General features: G+C 37.9%; 1 protein-coding gene across 1 annotated transcript; it reads left to right on the forward strand.

Moving 5' to 3' along the window:
* The first annotated feature begins 4435 nt into the window (after window positions 1–4435).
* Window positions 4436–20197, forward strand: LOC101420379 (all-trans-retinol dehydrogenase [NAD(+)] ADH1B-like). Its single transcript, XM_004461971.4, has 9 exons — window positions 4436–4513; window positions 7699–7800; window positions 12763–12901; window positions 14630–14717; window positions 14822–15041; window positions 15403–15663; window positions 17541–17676; window positions 18283–18421; window positions 20036–20197. The coding sequence occupies exons 1-9, from the start codon at window positions 4496–4498 to the stop codon at window positions 20058–20060; spliced, it is 1128 nt and encodes a 375-aa protein (XP_004462028.1). The 5' UTR covers window positions 4436–4495; the 3' UTR covers window positions 20061–20197.
* The last annotated feature ends 780 nt before the right edge of the window (window positions 20198–20977 follow it).

A 20977-nucleotide genomic window follows, 5' to 3' on the forward strand; every position in this document is an offset into this window, starting at 1 on the left:
AAGAAGAAAAAGCATATCTCAGCAAATGAATCAGTAGTACAGAGATTGATACAGTCCTTAAGAACCATGTAAGAAAGTAAAGCCCAGGACCATATTGCTTATAGAGGAATTCTATTAAACTTCCCAAGAAGAATTCACACCAATTCTACTCAAACTCTTCCCAAAAATTGCAGAACAGTAATACTCCTTAATTTATTTTATGAGTCCAGTACCACCATCATACTAAAGCCAGATAAAGACACAAGAAAACTACATGTCAATTTCACTTATGAATAGAGAAGCAAAAATCCGCACCAAAAAAATACTAGCAAACCGAATCCAACAACGTATTAAAAGAATTATATTCCATTATGAAGTGAGATTTATCCCTGGTATACAAGGTTGTTTCAACATTAGAAAATCAATGAATGCATTTGGTCAAACTCAGCACCCTTTCTTGATAAAAACACTAAGAACACAAGAATAGGAAGAAACTTCCTGAACATGACAAAGGAAATATATGAAAAGCCCGCAGTTTGCATTTCTTATTTAATAGTGAAAGACTGAAAGCTTTCCCTCTAAGATCAGGAGAAACATAAGGATGCCACTGCTACGAAAGTTAATAAACACTGTACTGGATGTTCTTGCAGGAGCAATTAGGAAAGAAAATAATAATAATAAAAGGCATCCAAGTTGGATAGGAAGAAATAAGATGTTCTCTATTTGCAGATGACATAATCCAATATACAGAAAATCTTGAAAAATTAGCAACAAAGTTCCTAGAGCTAATAAATGTGAATTCATCAAAGTACAGGGGTACAAGATCAACACCCAAAAACCCAGTACTATTTGTATACACAAGAAATGAACCATCAGATGGTTGTTCACCAAATGGTACTGCAAAAACTGGATCTCCATTTAAAAAATGGAGGAGGACCCCAGCTCAAACCATACACAAAAATCAAATCAAAATTAGCCAGAATATATACATATAATAGCCAGAACTCTCAAATTCTAGAAGAACATGTACGGAAGCATCTTCAGGATCGTCTGTGAATAATTGGTTTCTTAGACTTTACACCCAAAGCCCAGCAACAAAAGAAATAATAGAACTTCATCATATTTACAAACTTTAATGCTTCAAAATATTTAATCATGAAAGTAAAACGACAACCTACAGAATCAGAGAAAATATTTGGAAACCACATATCTCAAAACAGATTTAATATCCCGTATACATAAAGAATGTCTTCTACTTAACAACATAAAAACAACCAGCCCAATTTAAAAGTGGGCAAAATAGTTGAACAGACACCTCTCCAAAGAAGATATACATATTAAATATAAGAAATCCTCTGACCAGAAATTTCCAAGAGAGTTTGAGAGAATCATCTCCACAGCAAACAGTAGGGAATGGGTCCCAAAGACAGTGGAAGGATGCTAGTGCTAAAGGGATGCAGGGACAGATGGGTGATGTGAGATGGAGTGATCACATCTCCATGAGCAGAACCTGGGTTGCAGTTTGGGTCAAATTTGATGGATCCAAGGGGTGAGAAATTGGGGAGAAAGAAAAGGGTGAGTAAATCTAGAGTGAGAATTGGGTTCAGATTTGGGGGACAATGGATGCAGCAAATTTTTTTTTAAGATTTATTTTTTAAATTTATTTATTTCCCTCCCCCCTTGCCACATGCTTGCCCCATGCTTGCCGTCTGCTCTCTGTGTCCCTTCCCTGTGCATTCTTCTGTGTTTGCTTGTCTCCCTTTGTTGCATTATCTTTGCCGTGCCAGCTTTCCTCAGGCACGGGCTGTCAGCTCTCCACGGGTGCGGGCCATCAGCCCTCTGCAAGCACAGACCACACTGCCTTCACAAGGGGACCCTGGGAAGTGAACCCAGGGCCTCCATATGGTAGATGGGAGCCCAAAGGGTTAAGCCACATCTGCTTCCCAGAGACACAAATTTTTAAAAAAACAAGGAAACAAGAATGAGCAATGTGGATGTGAACTTTAAAGTAAGGTAGAGAAGGGACTTAAAAGGCACATACAAGGTTTGGGACTTTACATTCCTCAAATCTTTCCTAATTAACATCCTGAAAATACAAGACCTCACTTGCCTCTATGCTGGTGAAATGGTTTCCAGCCTTTTTGTATCGTGCAACAACTATGTCATAAGATATTACTGAATATCCATGAACTAGCCATGAAATTGTTCCCAGGAAAAGACTAGAGAGATTTGTCCTTCATGTTAAAATATCCATGAGATAGATAATATCCAACCAAATAACTATATGAACTATGAGTTACAGGACTTCTTAGAGTGGATAAAAGAAAATTCAGACTCCAATTCTCTGCACACCCTACACATACCAGTTTCAAGGAATCTAAGACAACAGAAATGCCAAAGTGAGGATTTTTCTGTTTTCTAAGACGATGCAAATTCTGGTTTAAATGCCTGCTCCTCTAAAAAGCCTCCTTTTAAAACTAAGATTACTTTATTCTGAGCATAGCACCAACCTCCAACCCCTCTGCTACCAAACTGCTACCTTATAGCTAATACACAGTATTTTCTAGGCAGCTGACATGAAAAGCCTTGTGGCCTGCCTGTCACTACTACCCCACAGACTATGACTTTTCTTTCAGGAATAAAAATTGTAGCCTACAATTATTGAGGGTTTTCCTTTCTGCTGGATGATAAAAAGTGCTTTATGAATTTTTCTCATTTAATTAACAAACAATCCTGTGAGGTGGGCACTATTATTCATGATCATCTTAGAAATAAGGAAACCAAGACACAAACCAGATAAACAGTGTGTCCTTGTTAACAAGGCTTCTAAGGAACAGGGTCTGCCTGGACCCAAAGGCCATGAACACAGCCACTGACCCACACTGCCTCTGCCTCTGGGTAGATGTCATCTCTTAATCACCTTTGCCTTCCACTAAGTATCAGGATTACATCCTGACACCGGGAGGCCATCAGTCAAGGCTGACTGGTATTGCCTGGAGCAGAAATACCAGGACAGAGAGCCCCTTTGCTGTGACCTTCTGGGTTTAAAACTTCCCTGCTCTTAAGAAGAGGCTGCACGAGTCTCTAAAAAAGAGTCTGGAGGCTGTCAGAAGGATTGCCCTTATGCACAACTGAGCAGAGTCTGAGAGACAGATAAAGCAGATACACCCCCCAGGTATTGGTTCCTTTGAGGGCTAAAGAGACCCATGGGAGTTATGGTCATGGCAGATGGGGTTAACTACCAGGTCAGATGGCCCCTCTTTGGAACTGGTGTTTATGTGTGATGAATCTGGACTCAGATGGGATCTCTCTTCATAAGACTTTCATGCTAATGTGCTGGAGTTGCAGTTAGTGTTGGGGTTTAAGATATATTTAGGGGATTTGAATCTCTGGACTGACAATGTGATAGCCAGGTCCTGAGCCTCAACAGACTCCAGCACCTACAATCTGATTTATTGGACTCACCACACTCAGCTAAGATGGAGTTGAAGAAGGACAACCACCACACCATGGAGCCTAGAGTGATTACAACTGAAAGTGGGAGGATTGCATCCAGCATCCATGTGGAATCTGAGCCTCCTCTTGACATAGAGGTGCAATGGACACAACCAATCCAATGTCCACATAGAAAAGGTGGCATTGGATTGGGAAAAGTGGACATGGTGGCTGATGGGTATGGGGAAAGGCAGGAAGAGATGAGAGGTGGAGGCGTCTTTGGGACATGGAGCTGCCCTGGATGGTGCTTCAGGGGCAATCACCGGACATTGTAAATCCTCACAGGGCCCACTGGATGGAATGGGGGAGAGTATGGGCCATGATGTGGACCATTGACCATGAGGTGCAGAGGTGCCCAAAGATGTACTTACCAAATGCAATGGATGTGTCATGATGATGGGAATGAGTGTTGCTGGGGGGGGGAGAGGTGGGGTGAGGGTGGTGGGGTTGAATGGGACCTCATATATATATTTTTTTAATGTAATATTATTACAAAGTCAATTAAAAAAAAAAAAAAAAAGAAGAGGCTGCTGAATCCAGCACCTTCCTCAGCTTGCTGGCTCTCTCTGCCCTGCCTCATCTGTCCTGCTTCTTTACATCCTTGTCTTCCTGCAACAAATGTATTGGAAAATGGAGTTTAATGCAAATAAGAGAAAGCAGAACTCTCAATTACCTTTGTGAGATTGGGAGGGAGTAAGATAAAGTATAATAGAGAGAGAGTGATTAAATTTTTTTGATTGGAAGTATTGAACCTAAAGCAATCAAGATACTATATCTGACATATTGCATATTGCAGACAAAGTTCAGTTTTGAATCCTGGTCTGGTGCCCTTTCATAAATGCTTCAACTTGGTCTGAGAAAGAACCGGTGGGTGTGGCTTGAAAATTCCAGACTACGTGTGCAGATAGGTATTACTAATACAAACAAAATATCTGGCAATATATTTACTCTGTGTCCTCAAACAGGGAGGAAGTGTGCAAGAATTCACCAGTCCCTGGTCTGCAGAGAAGAAAGAGACAACATGAGCACAGCAGGAAAAGTAAGCAAAAAACATTTTACTTGGAAATTATGTCCTCTATGTATAATAAATAAATATAAAATTTTATATTTATTGTATAATATTTAAATGCATACTGGTTTTAATCAATAATTTAAATTGCAATTATTAATTAGAAACAATAAGCACTGAAATATAATATACAATCCTAAACTACAATGGAAATAGGTTATTCCCATTTCTCTCTACCAGAATATATATCATCTTTATTAATATTTCTCCTTCCTTTAAATAAATGTGCTTTAGTTAGATAGTTACTGGATGATGTCCCTGCCTGCTGTCCCTTGGTGTTCCCAGGGAAGACATTGTGGTCAGCATCCAACAGATTCTTTACAAAGGGATTTTGGTCAATGAAAGTGCTGGGATCTAGGGTTATGATCTGACATTTTCAGGCTGAGATCTCTGGGGAAAAAAAGAAGTTATCTTCAAATGAGTTATGTGGTCACAAAAAGATAATGATGGGTGCAGCTTAATTCCTGAAATAGCCAGATTTATGTTTTTGGGAAAGCTACTCAGTCTTTTTACCCTCAATATTTGCTTCTGAAAAATAAGGCCAGTATTCCAATAGTTCCACCCTGGTAGCATCCCTTTAAGGTTAAAGGTCAAGCATGGAAGTGCCCAAAAAAGCCACAGGGAGCCTGTCACCTCATAGGCACCAACACTCAGGACCTACAGTGGTCAGTGCACATTTTCCAAGTCCTGTCAGTTATTGTGGCATTGCCCATAGCACAAAGCCTGAAAACTGGCAAGATTTGATAACTAAATAATGGAAATTAACTTCAAAGGAAAACATTCCCATTGAATTGATTTGATCACATTTTGCAGGTATGTCATTTCACTATTACAGAAGCATTTGATCTGTATAAACTTTGCTACCTTGAAAACAGGGTTTAAGGACCATTCACAATGGTGGAAATATGTGTTTAACTCTTCAAGAATATTTGAGGTTAATATGTCTGCACTTGCTATTCAAACAAGCACAGTTCTCTTGATTTCGAGTTATGTATATGTTCATATGGGACTGTGTTTGCATGTGTCACTTGTATTTTAACCGTGTATTTTTGGTTGAAATGTGCTTTGAAAGGAGATGCTACACATAAATCAGATAATAAAACAGAGGCAAAAGCAATGTCCCAAATGAGTAATGCAACAAGAGCACACACAAGTGGTAGGAAGTGAAAAAATAATTAATAAAAAGGCAAAAAGAGAGAGAGTGAAACAAAAAGATGTTTTTCTAAGCAGTAGGCAAATATTACCTGTTATCCTAAATTCAGATTGTTTTTTCATAAAGTAGATTTCAGCATTACATTGCTGTGGAAATGAAAGACTCGCACACCAAAACTCATATGCAGGGAGGTTCTGTCTGGTTTATTCTCTTGCTTATATATCATGTATTTTTGGATTTGGCCAAAGGCTGTGGTTAAAGTTAAATTTCTCAAGGATGTTTTGTCTTAGAACAAGAAACCTTATCTGCAGACTCACAACCTATCTAATGGCAGAAAGGGCAAGAGGAAGCCATTTTCAAACTTCAAATGATAAGAGATAGCTTGTGCAGAGAAAAGCAAGGGCAGAGCTATTTTTGCTCTGAAGCAAGATCAGATGAGCTTCAATAAATCATTTAACTGTGCCCTTGCCGAGGTGGTGGAACTAATCCCTACATTACATTAGTAGGTTTTAAGTGAAGAGACAACCTTCTGCAATATCAATGAAATAACAGTCATTCTGAATTTCATATACAACAAAAATTGTGTGTCAAGAGCCCATTGTACATAGATCACAAAAAATGTTATATTAGAAATTATGAGGTTCCCATATACCCCACACCCAAACCTCCTCCCTCATCCCACATCATCAAAATTAAAAAAAAATAAAATTAATTAAAAAACAAACAAACCCAGGTAGTGGCGCTCCTGAGGCCAGTGGAGACACCCAGGTCCTGTGGTCATGGCAGATGGCTCTGGAGTTCAGGATCTTGTCAGTGGGCCCTACTTTGGAATTTGTGCTCCTGAGTGTGATGGAGTTGGACTCAGATGTGACCTCTCTACACATGCCTCTTCTGTCACTTTTACTGAACCTGTGGTTGGTGCTGGGAGTGGTATATGCTCAGGAGACTTGAATCTCTGGACTGGCCATGTGCCAGCTGGACCCTGAGCCTCAGCAGAGTTGTAACACCTAGTCTCAGGTTCATTGGACTTACCCAGGTCAGCTAAGAGGGAGGTAAGGAAGGTCAACCACCACACCAGGGAACTGAGAGTCTACAACTGCAAGTCTACAACAGCCATGTGGGATCTAAGCCCACTCTTGATTTAGAAGTGGAATGGACATCACCATCACAGGGTCCTCAGGATGAATGAATAAAATATGGATTAGAGTAGACTTACCGGTATTCTACTATAGAGTTATTGTGGCTCTAGCAATGGAAGAAACTGTATCATGGATGTGGAGACAGTGGCCATAGGAGATGCTGAAGACAGGGAAAGGGAAGAAAAGATGTGATATGGAGGGATTTTGGGGACTTGGAGTTGTCCTGAAGGATATTGCAGGGACAGATGCAATACATATATCCTGCCATAACCCACTGAATGGACTGGGAGAGAGTGTAAACTACAATGTAAACTATAATCCATGCTGTGCAGCAGTGCTCCAAAATGTGTTCAACAAATGTGATGAATGTGCCACACTGATGAAAGAGGTTTATGTGGGAGTGTGGGTGTGGGTGGGGATTGGGGTATATTGGAACCTCATATTTTTCAATGTAACATTTTGTGTGATCTATGTATCTTTAAAAAAAGATAATAAAAGCTAAAAAATACTTTAAAAAAAAAGAACCCACTGTTGGTTAGCATTAGAATATATCAAGAATGAATATTTAAGGGGAAAAAAGAAATGCAAAAATGACCTAGAAAAATTTATTCAAATTTATCTCAATGTCTTATTATGGCTAATCCTCTTTCTATTTCCCTATCTTAATGCTTTATATGTTGTTGGTTTTTGCCTTTTTTTTTTTTTTTCATTTTTATTACTTTCCTAACAAGAACTGGTTTGTTTCAACATAGGGGTTATTTGTTCTAGACATGGGATACATGTATCAATAAAAGTTGGGAACACAAAATCCCTAAGTTAAAGATTGGGTGAAAACAGGTATTACCTTGTGTTTGATTTTGCAGGTAATAAAATGCAAAGCAGCTGTGCTTTGGGAGCTAAAGAAACCCTTGTCCATTGAGGAGGTGGAGGTCGCACCCCCCAAGGCCTATGAAGTTCGTATTAAGGTGAAACCATTTTCTGTCTCTATTTAATTTATTAATAAGTTGGCCCTTGTATTGACGACTATACTTATGAAACTTTTCTTTTGAAATTGAAACTTCGCCTAGTATTATATGTTGCCTAAGAATTACCTCCTGAAAGCATCTGTGTAGCTCAAATGTGGCCTCTTTCTAAGCCTAACTCAGCGTATATATGCACAACATGGGACCTGACTCTCTGGGATGAGATTCCGTGGAACCAAGGGATTATTACCAAGTACAAACAAGCAATGCAACTAGAAAAAGTCCTTGACCAAAAGGAGGAAAGGGTAAAAACAAATGAGTTTTTATGGCTAAGAGATTTCAAAGTGAGGCATGAGGCCATTCCAGAGGATATGCTTATGCATGTCAGCAGGATCTCTTTGACTGCCACAGTAAATATTGTCTCAAATAGTGGAGCTCCTGAGGGCTCTAGAGTTATCCAGACACAATAGGCAGAGCAGACCACCAGGAGTTTGTCACCCTGCCGTTGGAACCAATTTGGAATTTATGCTCCTCAATGTGACAAAGTTGGATTCATTTTTTATTTCCCTACACATGGATCTTCTGCACCTTCTATTGGAATCTATAGTTAGTACTAGGCTTGACTGTTATATGTCCAAGAGACTGAAATCTTGGAGCTGTCCATGTAACAATTGGGCCCTGAATCTCAACCAAGTTACAACACCTCTCTCCAGTTCCTTGAACTCACCTAGGACAATTAATAAGATGATGATGATGGACAATTCCCATCCCAAGGAATAGAGAGAACCTACAACTACAAGCATGTTATCCCATCAATCAGCACCATGGGATCTAAGCCCCCTCTCAATTAGAGGCAGAGTGGGCACTACCATCCCAGCATTCTCAGTATGAGGGAATGAACAATGAACTAGAGAAGATTCATTGTTATTCGACTATAGACTTATTGTTATTCTAGCAGTGGAAGAACTTTTATCATTGATGTGGATGCAGTGTCTGTTGGAGGACCTCAGGGGAAGGAGAAAGTGTTTAAAACAAGTGTAGTATGGGAACATTTTTGAGACATTGAAATTGTCCGGAATGACCATGCAATGATGGATACAAACCATTATATATTTTGTTATAACTTTCAAAACTGTGGGGGACAGAATGTGAACTATAATTTAAACTATAATGCATGCTTCCGGGCAATGCTCCAATGTGTGTTCATCAATTGTAACAAATGTACCACTCTAATAGAGTATGTTGCTAATGTGGGAAAGTATGGGCAGGGTAGGGAATGAGGCATATGGGATTCCCTTATATTTTTTATGTAACATTTATGTGATCTAAAGCATTCTAAAAAAATAGAAAGTATTAATAAAAAAGTATATTAAAAGTAACAACAATGAAAAATCCACTGAAAAGCTTTTTAAATAAATTATGGAATCTTGAGAACCTTATGTTGAGTGAAGCAACCCAGGCATTGAAGGACAAATACTACATGACCTCAATGATATGAAATAAGTAAACCAAGCTGCCTCAGAGAGCTAGAGACTGGATGATAGGCTTACAGGAAATTGGGGTGTAGAGGAAGGATGTAAGCTGACACCTACATGGGTGAAATCTATGATAAGCTGGAGGTAAGTATTTGTATAAGGAAGGGATAAAATGGGGGCATAGGGTTACCTTTGGGTGGGGCTTTGAGGGCTTGAGCGGGGCTAGGGATGGGAGGATGGGTAATATTGCCCAAGACATTGGGGGGAGGGTGGGGCAACATATGAACATAGGAGATTGTCAGGTATTTGGTTGAGAGTATAATGCTGAGAAACTTTTTCAAAAATATAATAAGGAAGGTTACCTGTTTAAGATGCTTAAAGGAGATAATCTGACGCAGGACAGGCTCCTAGGGAATATGTGAATGCTCATTTTGCCATAGTGGGTTAAATCATTATATAGAGACCCATATAATGAGAATGAAAGTATATCCACATCCTGGGGAGGACTGATGCCCTCAAATACAGGGAATTGTATCTTTCAAGAGAAATGGTGGCTCCTAGTGCATTAGGGAAGTTGAGCATGTCAAGCCCTCAACACTGTTGCAAGTATCTCTGAACATGGCCTTTTAAGCAATGAAGATTGACTGTCACAGTGGGCCCTAAGGGGAGGGGGAAAGAGATATTGAATAGATGGAACCAATGTAACTGTTGGGCAATAGAAGTATTCCACAAGAGTACGCAAGGATGGATATAAGACATGTAAAATTACACCAAAAATATATAGGGGCTGATAGGCTAAAATGTAAATCATAATGTAAACCATAAGATAACTAAAAATTTAGAAAATTGTATAGTCTAAAATATAAACCACAATGTAAACACAAATGTTACCTTGTTTGAAAGCTATTGGCTCAATATCTGTACATCAGTTTCAGTAAATATAATATGAATTTGTAAAAAGATTATTGCTGTGGAAGGGAAAAGGTTTTATGTTGGATATGCGGGAGTACTGTATATTGTATATATGAATTACTGAGATTTAAAACTCTTGTGAAGATAAGCTTAATAATTAGAAAAAGAAAAGAAAAAGATAGGACATAGACACTGAGGAAAAGACATAAGTAGTTGCCTTGCCAATTTGTGTACAGGGCAACACTTATTGCAGTGATGGAAGGCAAAACATCAAAAACAAAGATTTTGCATTTTTTAATTTTTTGATACCCGAAATTATTTTTACCTTAATTTTTTCAAATTAATATGTATTCTATATCTAAACTTTAAACTCATCACTATATTCCATTTTACTATTAATGGACCCAGGCAATATATTGGGCTTCACTTTTCAGGAAGTTTTGGATCACAGAGAAGTTCAACAATGGCAGGGGAGGAATACTGGTGTGGGATGTTATTGACAGGGAACACATGGTTGACAGGGAGTTCTCCAGGGCTTATATCCAGGCTACATAAAAATGTTTGGATATTTTCATAGTGGTTACAATTGGGAACAACAACTGAGGGAGTGCTAAGTTCCTAGCCAGGGAAGCTCTATCACAGTCCCTAAAGGAGCAGCAACAATCCCCCAAGTGCAATGGCAAAGACCAAAAAAGAATGAAGGTCCAACAATGAGCCCTTGATACTAATGATTATGCTTGTGAGCCTGTGCACCTGAAATAAGAACAAGGCCTAGAGCTGCAGGGTGCCTAAGAGTTACTTCCTGAGAGCCTCCGTGTTGCTTAAATGTGGCCGGTCTCGAAGCCAAACTCAGCATGCAAATGCATTGCCTTCCCCCCAGTGTGGGACATGATTCCCAGGGATGAGCCTCCCTGGTGCCGAGGGATTACTACCAAGTACCAGCTGATGATGTAACTAGAAAATGACCTTGAATAAAAGGGTCAACACGGACCAGCAGAATATCTCAATCTACATATAATACCAGGAGTTAAAAATGCTTTTTGACCTGAATTAAGGGGGAAATGGAAAGGACAAATGAGTTTATATGGCTATGAGTCTCCAAAAAGAGCTGGTTGGTTATCAGAGGGAGTTTGCCCTTATGCACACCTCAGCAGAGTCCCAGAGACAAATAAAGTAGATACAATCCCGGGTATTGGTTCTTTGAAGGCTACAGAGACCCACAGGTTCTATGGTCATGGCAGATGGAGTTCAGTGCCATGTCAGTTGGCCCTACTTTGGAGTTTGTATTTCTGAGTGATGGTGCTGGACTCAGATGTGATCTTTGTCCAGAAGCCTCTCCTGTTACTTTTACCGGAACTATAGTTGGTTCTGGGGTTTAATATACACCCAGGGGACCTGAATCTCTGGACTGACCATGTGATAGCCAGGCCCTGAGACTCAACAGACTTCAGCTCCTACACTCTGGTTTATTGGACTTACCCCATTCAGCTAACATGGAGTTGAAGAAGGTCAACCACCACACCATGGAGCCAAGAGTGCCTACAACTGAAAGCAGGAGGATTGCATCCAGCATCCATGTGGAATCTAAGCCCCCTCTTGATATAGATGTGGAGTGGACACAACCATTCCAAGGTCCACAGGATGGAGGAATAGAGTATGGATTAGAGTGGACTTACTGATAATCTATTCATGAACTATTGTGATTAGTAATCAAACAAAATGTGGCATTGGTGTGGAGAAAGTGGTCATGGTGGCTGCTGGGGGGTAGGGAATGGGAGGAAGAGATGAGATGTGGAGGCATTTTTGGTACTTGGAGTTGTCCTGGGTGATGCTGCAGGGACAGTTACCGGAAATTGTATGTCCTCCCATGGCCCACTGGGTGGAAAGTGGGAGAGTGTGGGCTATGATGTGGACCATTGACCATGAGGTACAGCAGTGTTCAGAGATGTATTCACCAAATGCAATGAATGTCTCATGATGATGGAGGAGATTGTTGTTAAGGGGGGAGGAGTGGGGTGAGGGGGTGGGGGGTATATGGGACCTCATATTTTTTTAATGTAATATTAAAAAAATAAAGACAAAAAAAATTATGGTATTCTGAATGGAAATACATTGGTTGTTAAGAAAAATATAAATGGCATATAATTTAAAATTTTTAAATTGATTAAAGTAATCCCAGTAAAAATGTACAGTATAGTTCTGGGAAATATAAAATAATTTATGTGTTTGTAGAGAAATATAGTACAAAATTTCAAAATAATTGAGGTTAGAATATAAAAGACTTTTCCTGGTGATAATATGGAATATCTACTTCTATAGAGAGCATGCATTATTGTATATTATATATTACATGTTACAAAAACAATGATTTTGTGATTATTCAAGGTTATCTAATGCAGAAAAAAGGAAAGTGATAATTTTAGACTAAATTAAAATTTGATTGAATTTTTTTATTTGGAAGAGTAAGGATTAGGAAAATTCTGAATTCTAGAAATCCAACTTCAGGGAATTATATGCTTTAAGTCTATCTGTGGGCCATACATTTATCTGAATAAAATCACTCTATCTTCCCTGACAGATGGTGGCTACAGGGATCTGTCGCACAGACAACCATGTGATAAATGGGGATTTTGTCACCCCACTTCCTGTGATCTTAGGCCATGAGGGAGCAGGCATCGTGGAGAGCATCGGGGAGGGGGTGACTGCAGTCAAACCAGGTACTGGACTCACACTCAAAGAATGTGTCTTTGTTCAGGTCCTTTAAGGTCATGCAACCTGGATGAGGAAACTGAGGCAGAGGAAGGAAAAGACCTGCACCAGACCCCAGACAAAGCCAGCAACAGAGCCAGGACCAGGCAGGGATGTGTTTGTTTCCTCTCCCTGCCTGACATCCTTCCTGTGTCCAGGCGTGTCTGCAGACCTGACCTCCTGATTCTCTCCTTAAACATGGCTTGTGGAGTTGCTACTAGATGTCAGGCTCCAGGTTAGATCCTGAGGATCCTGGAACAAAGGAGACAGAGTAACTGCCTCCTGGGGTTCACACTCTAACAGCTGCCATTTTAGTATTCCTGAGCACTACCTACCTTCAGGGCCCAAAGAGAACCACAAATTGGACAAGGGAAACTACATGAGACAAGAGAAAAAAAAATATGTCAGTGTATGGATTAGTATATGTTAACTGTGATTTTCTGAATTCACAAGATGGAGCTGTGAGATTTTGGCTGAATCATTGTGGTATCTGTTATGTTCAGTACTGAACTTTGTCCACTAATTGTTGTTTTATATGATCTCCATTCTTGAACATAGAATGAATGAATTAGACCAGATGGAGGAGATCTAGCAGAAAGAATCCTGCCAGAAGAATGTCTGTTTTATGACTTTAACCATAGTATAAAATGTACGATTATGAATTATTGACCAAATATATATTTTTAGCATTTAATCAATACTAATTGCATTGTATATTAATGTAGATGAATAATTTAGAAGTAAGAGGTGCATTAAAAAAATTTCCATGCTATCAATTCCACCTGAAGATTATTTAATGTGTTTAATATAATCATTATTTGATTATATACAAACAATAGCATGGTTGATTAAAAATAAAAATTATGTATAATTTTTAAAAATTTATTCAATCAGTATACACAATCTCTTCCTTTATCAAATATTTAACCAACCTAAGATCAAAAATAAAGACGTTGTCTTATTTGAGTTTGAACTGGTAGTATTTCATTTGTATGAAAATATAAATAATAAAATGACACCCTTATTTTCACCCCTGCTCCCTACACCATTGAAAAAAGTAAAAACTCACAAAGTAAGTTAACTGCCTAAATCCATTTAAGTCAGGATTTCTTATCCTACAAGAAAGTTCCTGCATTAGGAATGATGGAAATATTCAGAGAAATTTCACAAAGAGCTTTTTTCTCATACTTTTTAACATTCCTTTAAAAACACTAAATAAAAGTTAAGCATTCACTTCCTAGTAAAGATAAGCTAGAGATTTTAAAAAATCATTGTTATCAAAACTCTCATTATTATAACCAAACTATTACAAATATCATATCATCATTATGATAGCCAGCATGCAACTAAAATTTTTATTAATGTTTATAGTGAGACTATTTAAGAATTAATTAACTAAAGATTAAATAAGATGAAGAGTGTAAAGCCCAAATAGAAATCTACACATGGTAAAAGTTAATTATTCATACAGTAATATAATACAAATTTATGTTGTTTCCCATATTGCATTTTTTTCTTTGGGAATCTTCAGGACCATAAAAAAAATGGATAAACCAACGACGTAGTGATTATTTCACTCTATTTCCTGGGAGACCTTTCCAGGACATGGGCCTCTAATATATACATCTAAGCTCAATTTCTTGTTCCATTAAATTTTGGGTAAGAATTTAATAATAAATTGCTTTATCCTCTTGCAGGTGATAAAGTCATCCCATTGTGTGTTCCCCAGTGTGGAAAATGTACCCTTTGTAAACACCCAGGAGCCAGCTACTGTGAGAAATTGGAGTAGGTTTAGGTTTCTGATACTTTGCACATAGCCAATGAATTTGCACACCAGTTAAGCTCCTTTCTCATGACTTCTGCTCCTTTCTCTGTGTCACACTGACCAGACTGACAAACCGCCAGGGGACCATGCAGGACGGCACCACAAGGTTCACCTGCAGAGGGAAGCCCATCCACCACTTCATCCACGCCAGCACCTTCTCTGAGTACACAGTGGTAGATGAGATCTCGGTGGTCAAGATTGATGCAGCTGCCCCACTGGAGAAAGTCTGCCTCATTGGCTGTGCATTTTCTACTGGTTATGGATCTGCAGTCAACGTTGCCAAAGTAGGAATGACAAAAGGCAACAACTCTACATATATTCAAATTTTTAAAAACATTTTCCCCCAGGAATCATGGATAATTCCTCTAAATTAAGTAAGAGCTTTCCTTCTAGAACCATAAGAGCACTGATATACACTATAGAATTTCAGGAGCCATAATCAGTAAAATATATGCCCAGAGGAATTGAGAACATGTCCTAAGAAATTCACCAGATTATCAGAGGTGAACAAGCTGTTGATACTTCAGTAGGGTGGACTGAGAAACTCATTACACATCATAAGCTTTAACAGTTGACACATTGTTCAGCTTAGACTGTTGCTAACAATCATTACTTAATCCATTCTTTTCTTGTCTGAAAATACAGGTCACCCCGGGCTCCACCTGTGCTGTGTTTGGCCTTGGAGGAGTCGGCTTGTCTACCGTCATAGGCTGTAAGGAGGCTGGAGCAGCCAGGATCATTGGGGTGGATATCAACAAAGGCAAATTTCCAACAGCCAAAGAGCTGGGAGCCACTGAGTGCATCAGCCCTCAGGACTTCAAGAAACCCGTCCATGAGGTGCTGAAGGAAATGACCGGGGGTGGCGTGGACTTTTCATTTGAAGTCATTGGTCGGATCGACACCGTGGTAGGTACATTACATGCTTTACTTCATGCTTCTGGAATCAAGGTTGTTTTTAAACAAAAGAATACAAATATATAAAAGTACTCATTAAATTATAAATTATAATAGTCTATCTCCTGTTTCTTATCTATGATTACTTTTCCATGATTATAAGGAAATTTCATTCATTCAGTTACACAAATATGACTCACTTCATCGTTCTCCTTTAAAGGATATTTTATATTAGGTCATTATAAATATATTTTTATTAAATTTTAATAAACAAATTCAAACTTAAGATAATATAAATAATACAAATTCTATTCTCAAATTGATTTTTTATTTTCCCCACATACTTAACAAAAAAGTTAAAATAATTTTTAGGTTTAAGGAATGTATATTTCTTTTTACATGTCATACTGTTATTAAATTGAATAATGATAAAATATAGGCCAAAAAAATCATTTCGTTATTAAAAAAATATGTGCTGAAGAATGTTACTATTTTAAGACATCACTATATATTCCCAAAGCAGATAGCACAGGGCCTGTCATTTAATTGGCACCAAATATCCATGTGTGGGGTGGAAACATGAAAACAACTGAAAGATTTTCCTACCAAACAAATTCAATGCAAACATATCTAATAGTATCATATGCATTTACAATAACATTAAAAAGCATACGTTTCTCACAATCATTACAAACATAAAATAGCATGACATATTATTACAAGTATGTACAATCTTTAGCTTATTGCCACCTGGCTGGGGATAAACACTCAAGTTAATTTTAGCAGGTGTTATAATAAAACACTATTTCCAATCTTGAAGTGCTTATGTCATTTTTGGACTGCTCAAATACAATTTTTAAATAAATACAAATATCATCTATTGTGATGGCTAACATCTCTCCAGCTACATCCCATCTAACCGGAATTCTCCAGAACATACTGACAAAGTTGAGATTTCCTAGTAAGCTCCAGCGTTCTTGCTGTGGAGCAGCACCCCGAGAGCCTCGTTCTGGGACAATATCCCACAGGCAACTGAACTTCCGACAGATTCCAACATTTGTAAGATGGCAGTTTGTTTCTTTGGTTTCTTTTTCTATTGTATAGCTCCTGTATTCTCACATGGACACAGATATATACTTTATCTGAAGATATAAAATGTTTGATAGTTCTATAGATGTCTGATTTCTAAATCATAAGCCAAATCTGAAGGATTGAGAAGTCCACAATCCTGTGGAATCCTAAACCATTTACTTTCTACAAAAAAGATACTAAAAGCGTGACTGGAGGAGAAGATATTCTGGGTTGTCTATTGAGATCCTAGAATAGTAGGGAAAGTTTAGAGTAAAACTCACACCCGTGTTTGGGGTATAAAAGCAACATGTACAAAATGAACAATTTTGAGATGGACAATAAAATAGGGATCCACTAAAAAGACATGGATCAATCGGCAAGAGGCAAATTTTAATGTTGCAATTAACGAAACAGTTTGTACACCATTTAAACACCTGATCTAAGAGCAAAGTTCAAACTACTTGATAAATTATTAAAGAATGATTAACCTCCTAATAGATGGCCTAAGATTCACATGAAAATGAAACATCACACGTTTTTGAGGAACCAACTTCATCTGTGTTGGTAATGATTTTTGTCTCTTTAATACATCCTAAGGAAAAGTGTGCACACACAATTATATCCATACTTTTTGCACCTAAAAATATTTTCCATGTATTCCCTGATGTCAAAGCCACTAAAGTATGCAAAAAGTAGAACAGAGAAGCAAAAAATAAAGCCTGTCCTCTATGCACTCAAAATCTAGACTGATACTACATGAATTTTGTAGTGTATCATGAACAGAAATTTTTATAATACTAAAATTAATTTCATTCCAGCTTGAGGCCCTGTCATGCTGTCATGAGGCATTTGGCGTAAGTGTCATTATAGGGGAGCCTCCAGCTTCCCAAAACCTCTCCGTGAACCCTATTTTGCTGTTGACTGGACGCACCTTGAAAGGGGCACTTTTGGGTGGTACGTAGTTAAGCATAATTATCATTTTTTATTTTTAACCTCAGATTTTGTTCTGTTTTATAAATGACAAAGCCAAGTTATGAAAAACAATGTGGTCAAAGTTAATTTAAAGTCCTGATGCGTTTTTAGTCTCCAATCCACTAATAGTGGAACTAGTGAAGACTGAAGCTCTTAAGACACAATTTCTGATATCCCAATAAACTAGCTAATACTTATAACAAACTTCTTTAGATACTGGTGGCTTTAAAATGAACTGAAATATACTGTAGGACTGACAAAATCCTTACCAATACACCATTTCCGCACTCTGTCCAATTTTAGACAACTGCTAAATTGGCTCCCTGAATTTGGACACAGTCATCTGCCTTATAATTACTCTATGAGAGAGCTGATAATGTAGGGCACTAACTTAAAAGGGATAAGCAACAAAAATGGTAAAATCACTGCAAAAGGATATTAAAGCACATGGTTTCTTATTAACCATAGTAATAGCAGTCTGTGGAATATACCTCATTTATATACTGATTTTAATTCTATTTGAAAATTCTCCTCTCCAGTTCTACTATGGTACACTGTCTGAATCTAACAATGATGTCTTCTTTCTAGGCTCTAAGAGTAAAGATTCTGTCCCCAAACTTGTGGCTGATTTTTTGGCCAACAAGTTTCCACTGGATCCATTAATAACCCATGTTTTACGTTTTGAAAAAATAAATGAAGGATTTGACCTGCTTCGCTCTGGAAAGAGGTAGATTTTCTTCTATACATATATATGGTAGGGGTTAGTCTAGCATGGAAAAAAATTTGTTCAGAGACTGACATATCTATGAGAAGGTGGAAAGTATGGTTTTCCTTTACAAGTTTGTTTACATGTAGAATATTTTAGATCTTACTTTCAGGCTGCAAGAGCAGTTGCTTTGCATTTGCAATTCTGCTAAAGACAAATTCTGTGGCTTTCCACAAATGTAACTGTGTGGAAAGCCACAGTCCAGCCTCTGGACAGGTGGGCACTCACCCTTGAAAGTAGAGAGGATTGGACTCACCCAGGCATCCTCTGACCATGGAGCCCCCACAGCCTCTGCCTGGCCCCTAATGCAGGCTGGCCTTCAATGCATGGAGGTTTAGATTATGATCAGGACGCCCAGAACTTTCATTATAGGAGAAGGTGGAGCTATACTGGAGCTGTTGTCTTTATAAATCTTCATAAAAGATACCACTTATTACTGTTATTTTTGAAGTATTCAAAGATATTCTCACAAACGAAAGCTATTGAAAAGGGGTAGCATTCAAAATCCTATTTTTAAAAATACCTTAAGAATATAAGCCAATACCATTTTGTACTTCTAAAATTTAAGTTTTACCATCAGCTAATGAGATGAATTTTGTTACCTGGATTGATAAAAGGCACAACTAGTAACAGCAATTTTTTTAACCTTCACCATCTAGCTCAACAGGCCATATCTTTCTGCAACTTGACACTGCTTCTCATGAGGGATCAGTTGAAATTCTTTATCTTAGGTAGCCAGATGCATATTATATTGTACTAAACACTATATCCAATAATAAATATATATAATATACATATATATGTATATATAATCTTGAGAAAACAAACATGAATCAACAAAACACCAGCCAATATATAAAGTCAGTATTATTTCATGTTACTCCTAGTGAATGCTGTTATCTAGTCTTAATTTCACTATTTAAGAATGGAGAAAACAAGACTCAGAGAGGACATGCAATTAGTGAACAAGTGAGACAGTATTCAAACTTAGACCTGTTTCTTAGCAAAGCTAATTTATTTTCTATTACACTGCACTGATTCACAATTCAGATATGCATACATAAATACACATATGTATGTATAGATGCACATATGTGTGTGTATATATATATAAATAATGTCATAGAACATAGTAAACAAAATTTATCCTTGTTTTTCACATGTTTATTTAGGTTGAGGTTTAAATGAAATAACCCATGAGAAACATCTACAAACTACATGGCAGAGAGCAAGAAACTGCTGCAATTACTACCCATTACCATTTTATATTCATTAATATGCAAGTCACTAGGGATTTCAAAAATGATTTTTGAAAGTGTTTCTGTAGAATTAAGTCTAAAAGAAGGTGTGACTGTGTTACGAGTGAGTCTTGTGTTTAAGAATACATCAGAGAGAAGGATTAAAAGATGAGCTTCCTTTATACGTGTTTGCACGTGAATGTATAGAGATGGGAAAGGAGTGACTGAAACACAGCCAGGTTTCCACAGAAAAACATCAAATACTATTGGATTCTCATGAAGAAGAGTATCAAATATGTTGTGCTAAAATAATTGATATTTTTCTTTTTTATATCAGTATCCGTACGGTGCTGACGTTCTGATCCACACAGACGCCTCCACCTGCATTCTGACTGCCCCCGGCCCTCCTCACCTAGGACAGCAGCCAAACAGCATTGACCCTGCCCTTCAGAGACGTTATCAATAAATACACGTGGGAGAATTTCCAGAGAAACAGAAATTGCTGGAAAACTTTACTTTGTGTGTGCGCGTGTTTTTAATATAAATGATTCTTAGAGCACTTTCAGTTTTAGAGAAAAATTGCACAGAAAGTTCTCTCTATATATTCACTCCCCACCATATCTATGAGCATTTTTCCTATTCCTATCATTGGCATTAGTGGGATATATATGTAAAAATTCATAACACAATATCGATACATTATTATTGTTAAAGTCCATGGGTTAATTTAGGTACACTCTTTATTTTGCATAGCTCTATGGGTTTTTATGAACGCATAATCTCACATCTCTACTATTACAGTAACATACAGAATTTTTTCACTGTCCAAAAATGCCCTGTGCTCCCTGAAATCATTTCTCAAGCAAATGTCTGAACTCCAAGTGAGAGACAGATGAAGTGAAAATCAAAATCAGTTGAGCAATGGAGAGAAGTAAATTTTCCTTCTTGATCATTTGATATGTGTTGTTCTTCTAACTGAGCAAAGATATTTCTTGTACTTCAAAGCCTTTATGCACCTTTGCTTCCCTTAGTCACTGAAGCCCAGTGAGAAGACCACTCATTATTTGTGCCCCCAACACACACCTATGGGCTATTGTGCTTGTAGCCATTGATTTTTATTTCTATAACCTCTGCCTGTATTTCCCTTCTTCTGAAATGTTCAAAACTTCTGGGGTAAAAACTGCAGCATGAGACTGTGTGGGCACGGATTTAAAAGGGGAGAAAATCAAGATCTAAATCCAGAGAATTCTTACTAAGTCAAGGGAAATGCTACACATTT

This window comes from Dasypus novemcinctus, chromosome 1 (genome assembly GCF_030445035.2).
Source record: "Dasypus novemcinctus isolate mDasNov1 chromosome 1, mDasNov1.1.hap2, whole genome shotgun sequence".
Taxonomy (NCBI): Eukaryota; Metazoa; Chordata; class Mammalia; order Cingulata; family Dasypodidae; genus Dasypus; species Dasypus novemcinctus.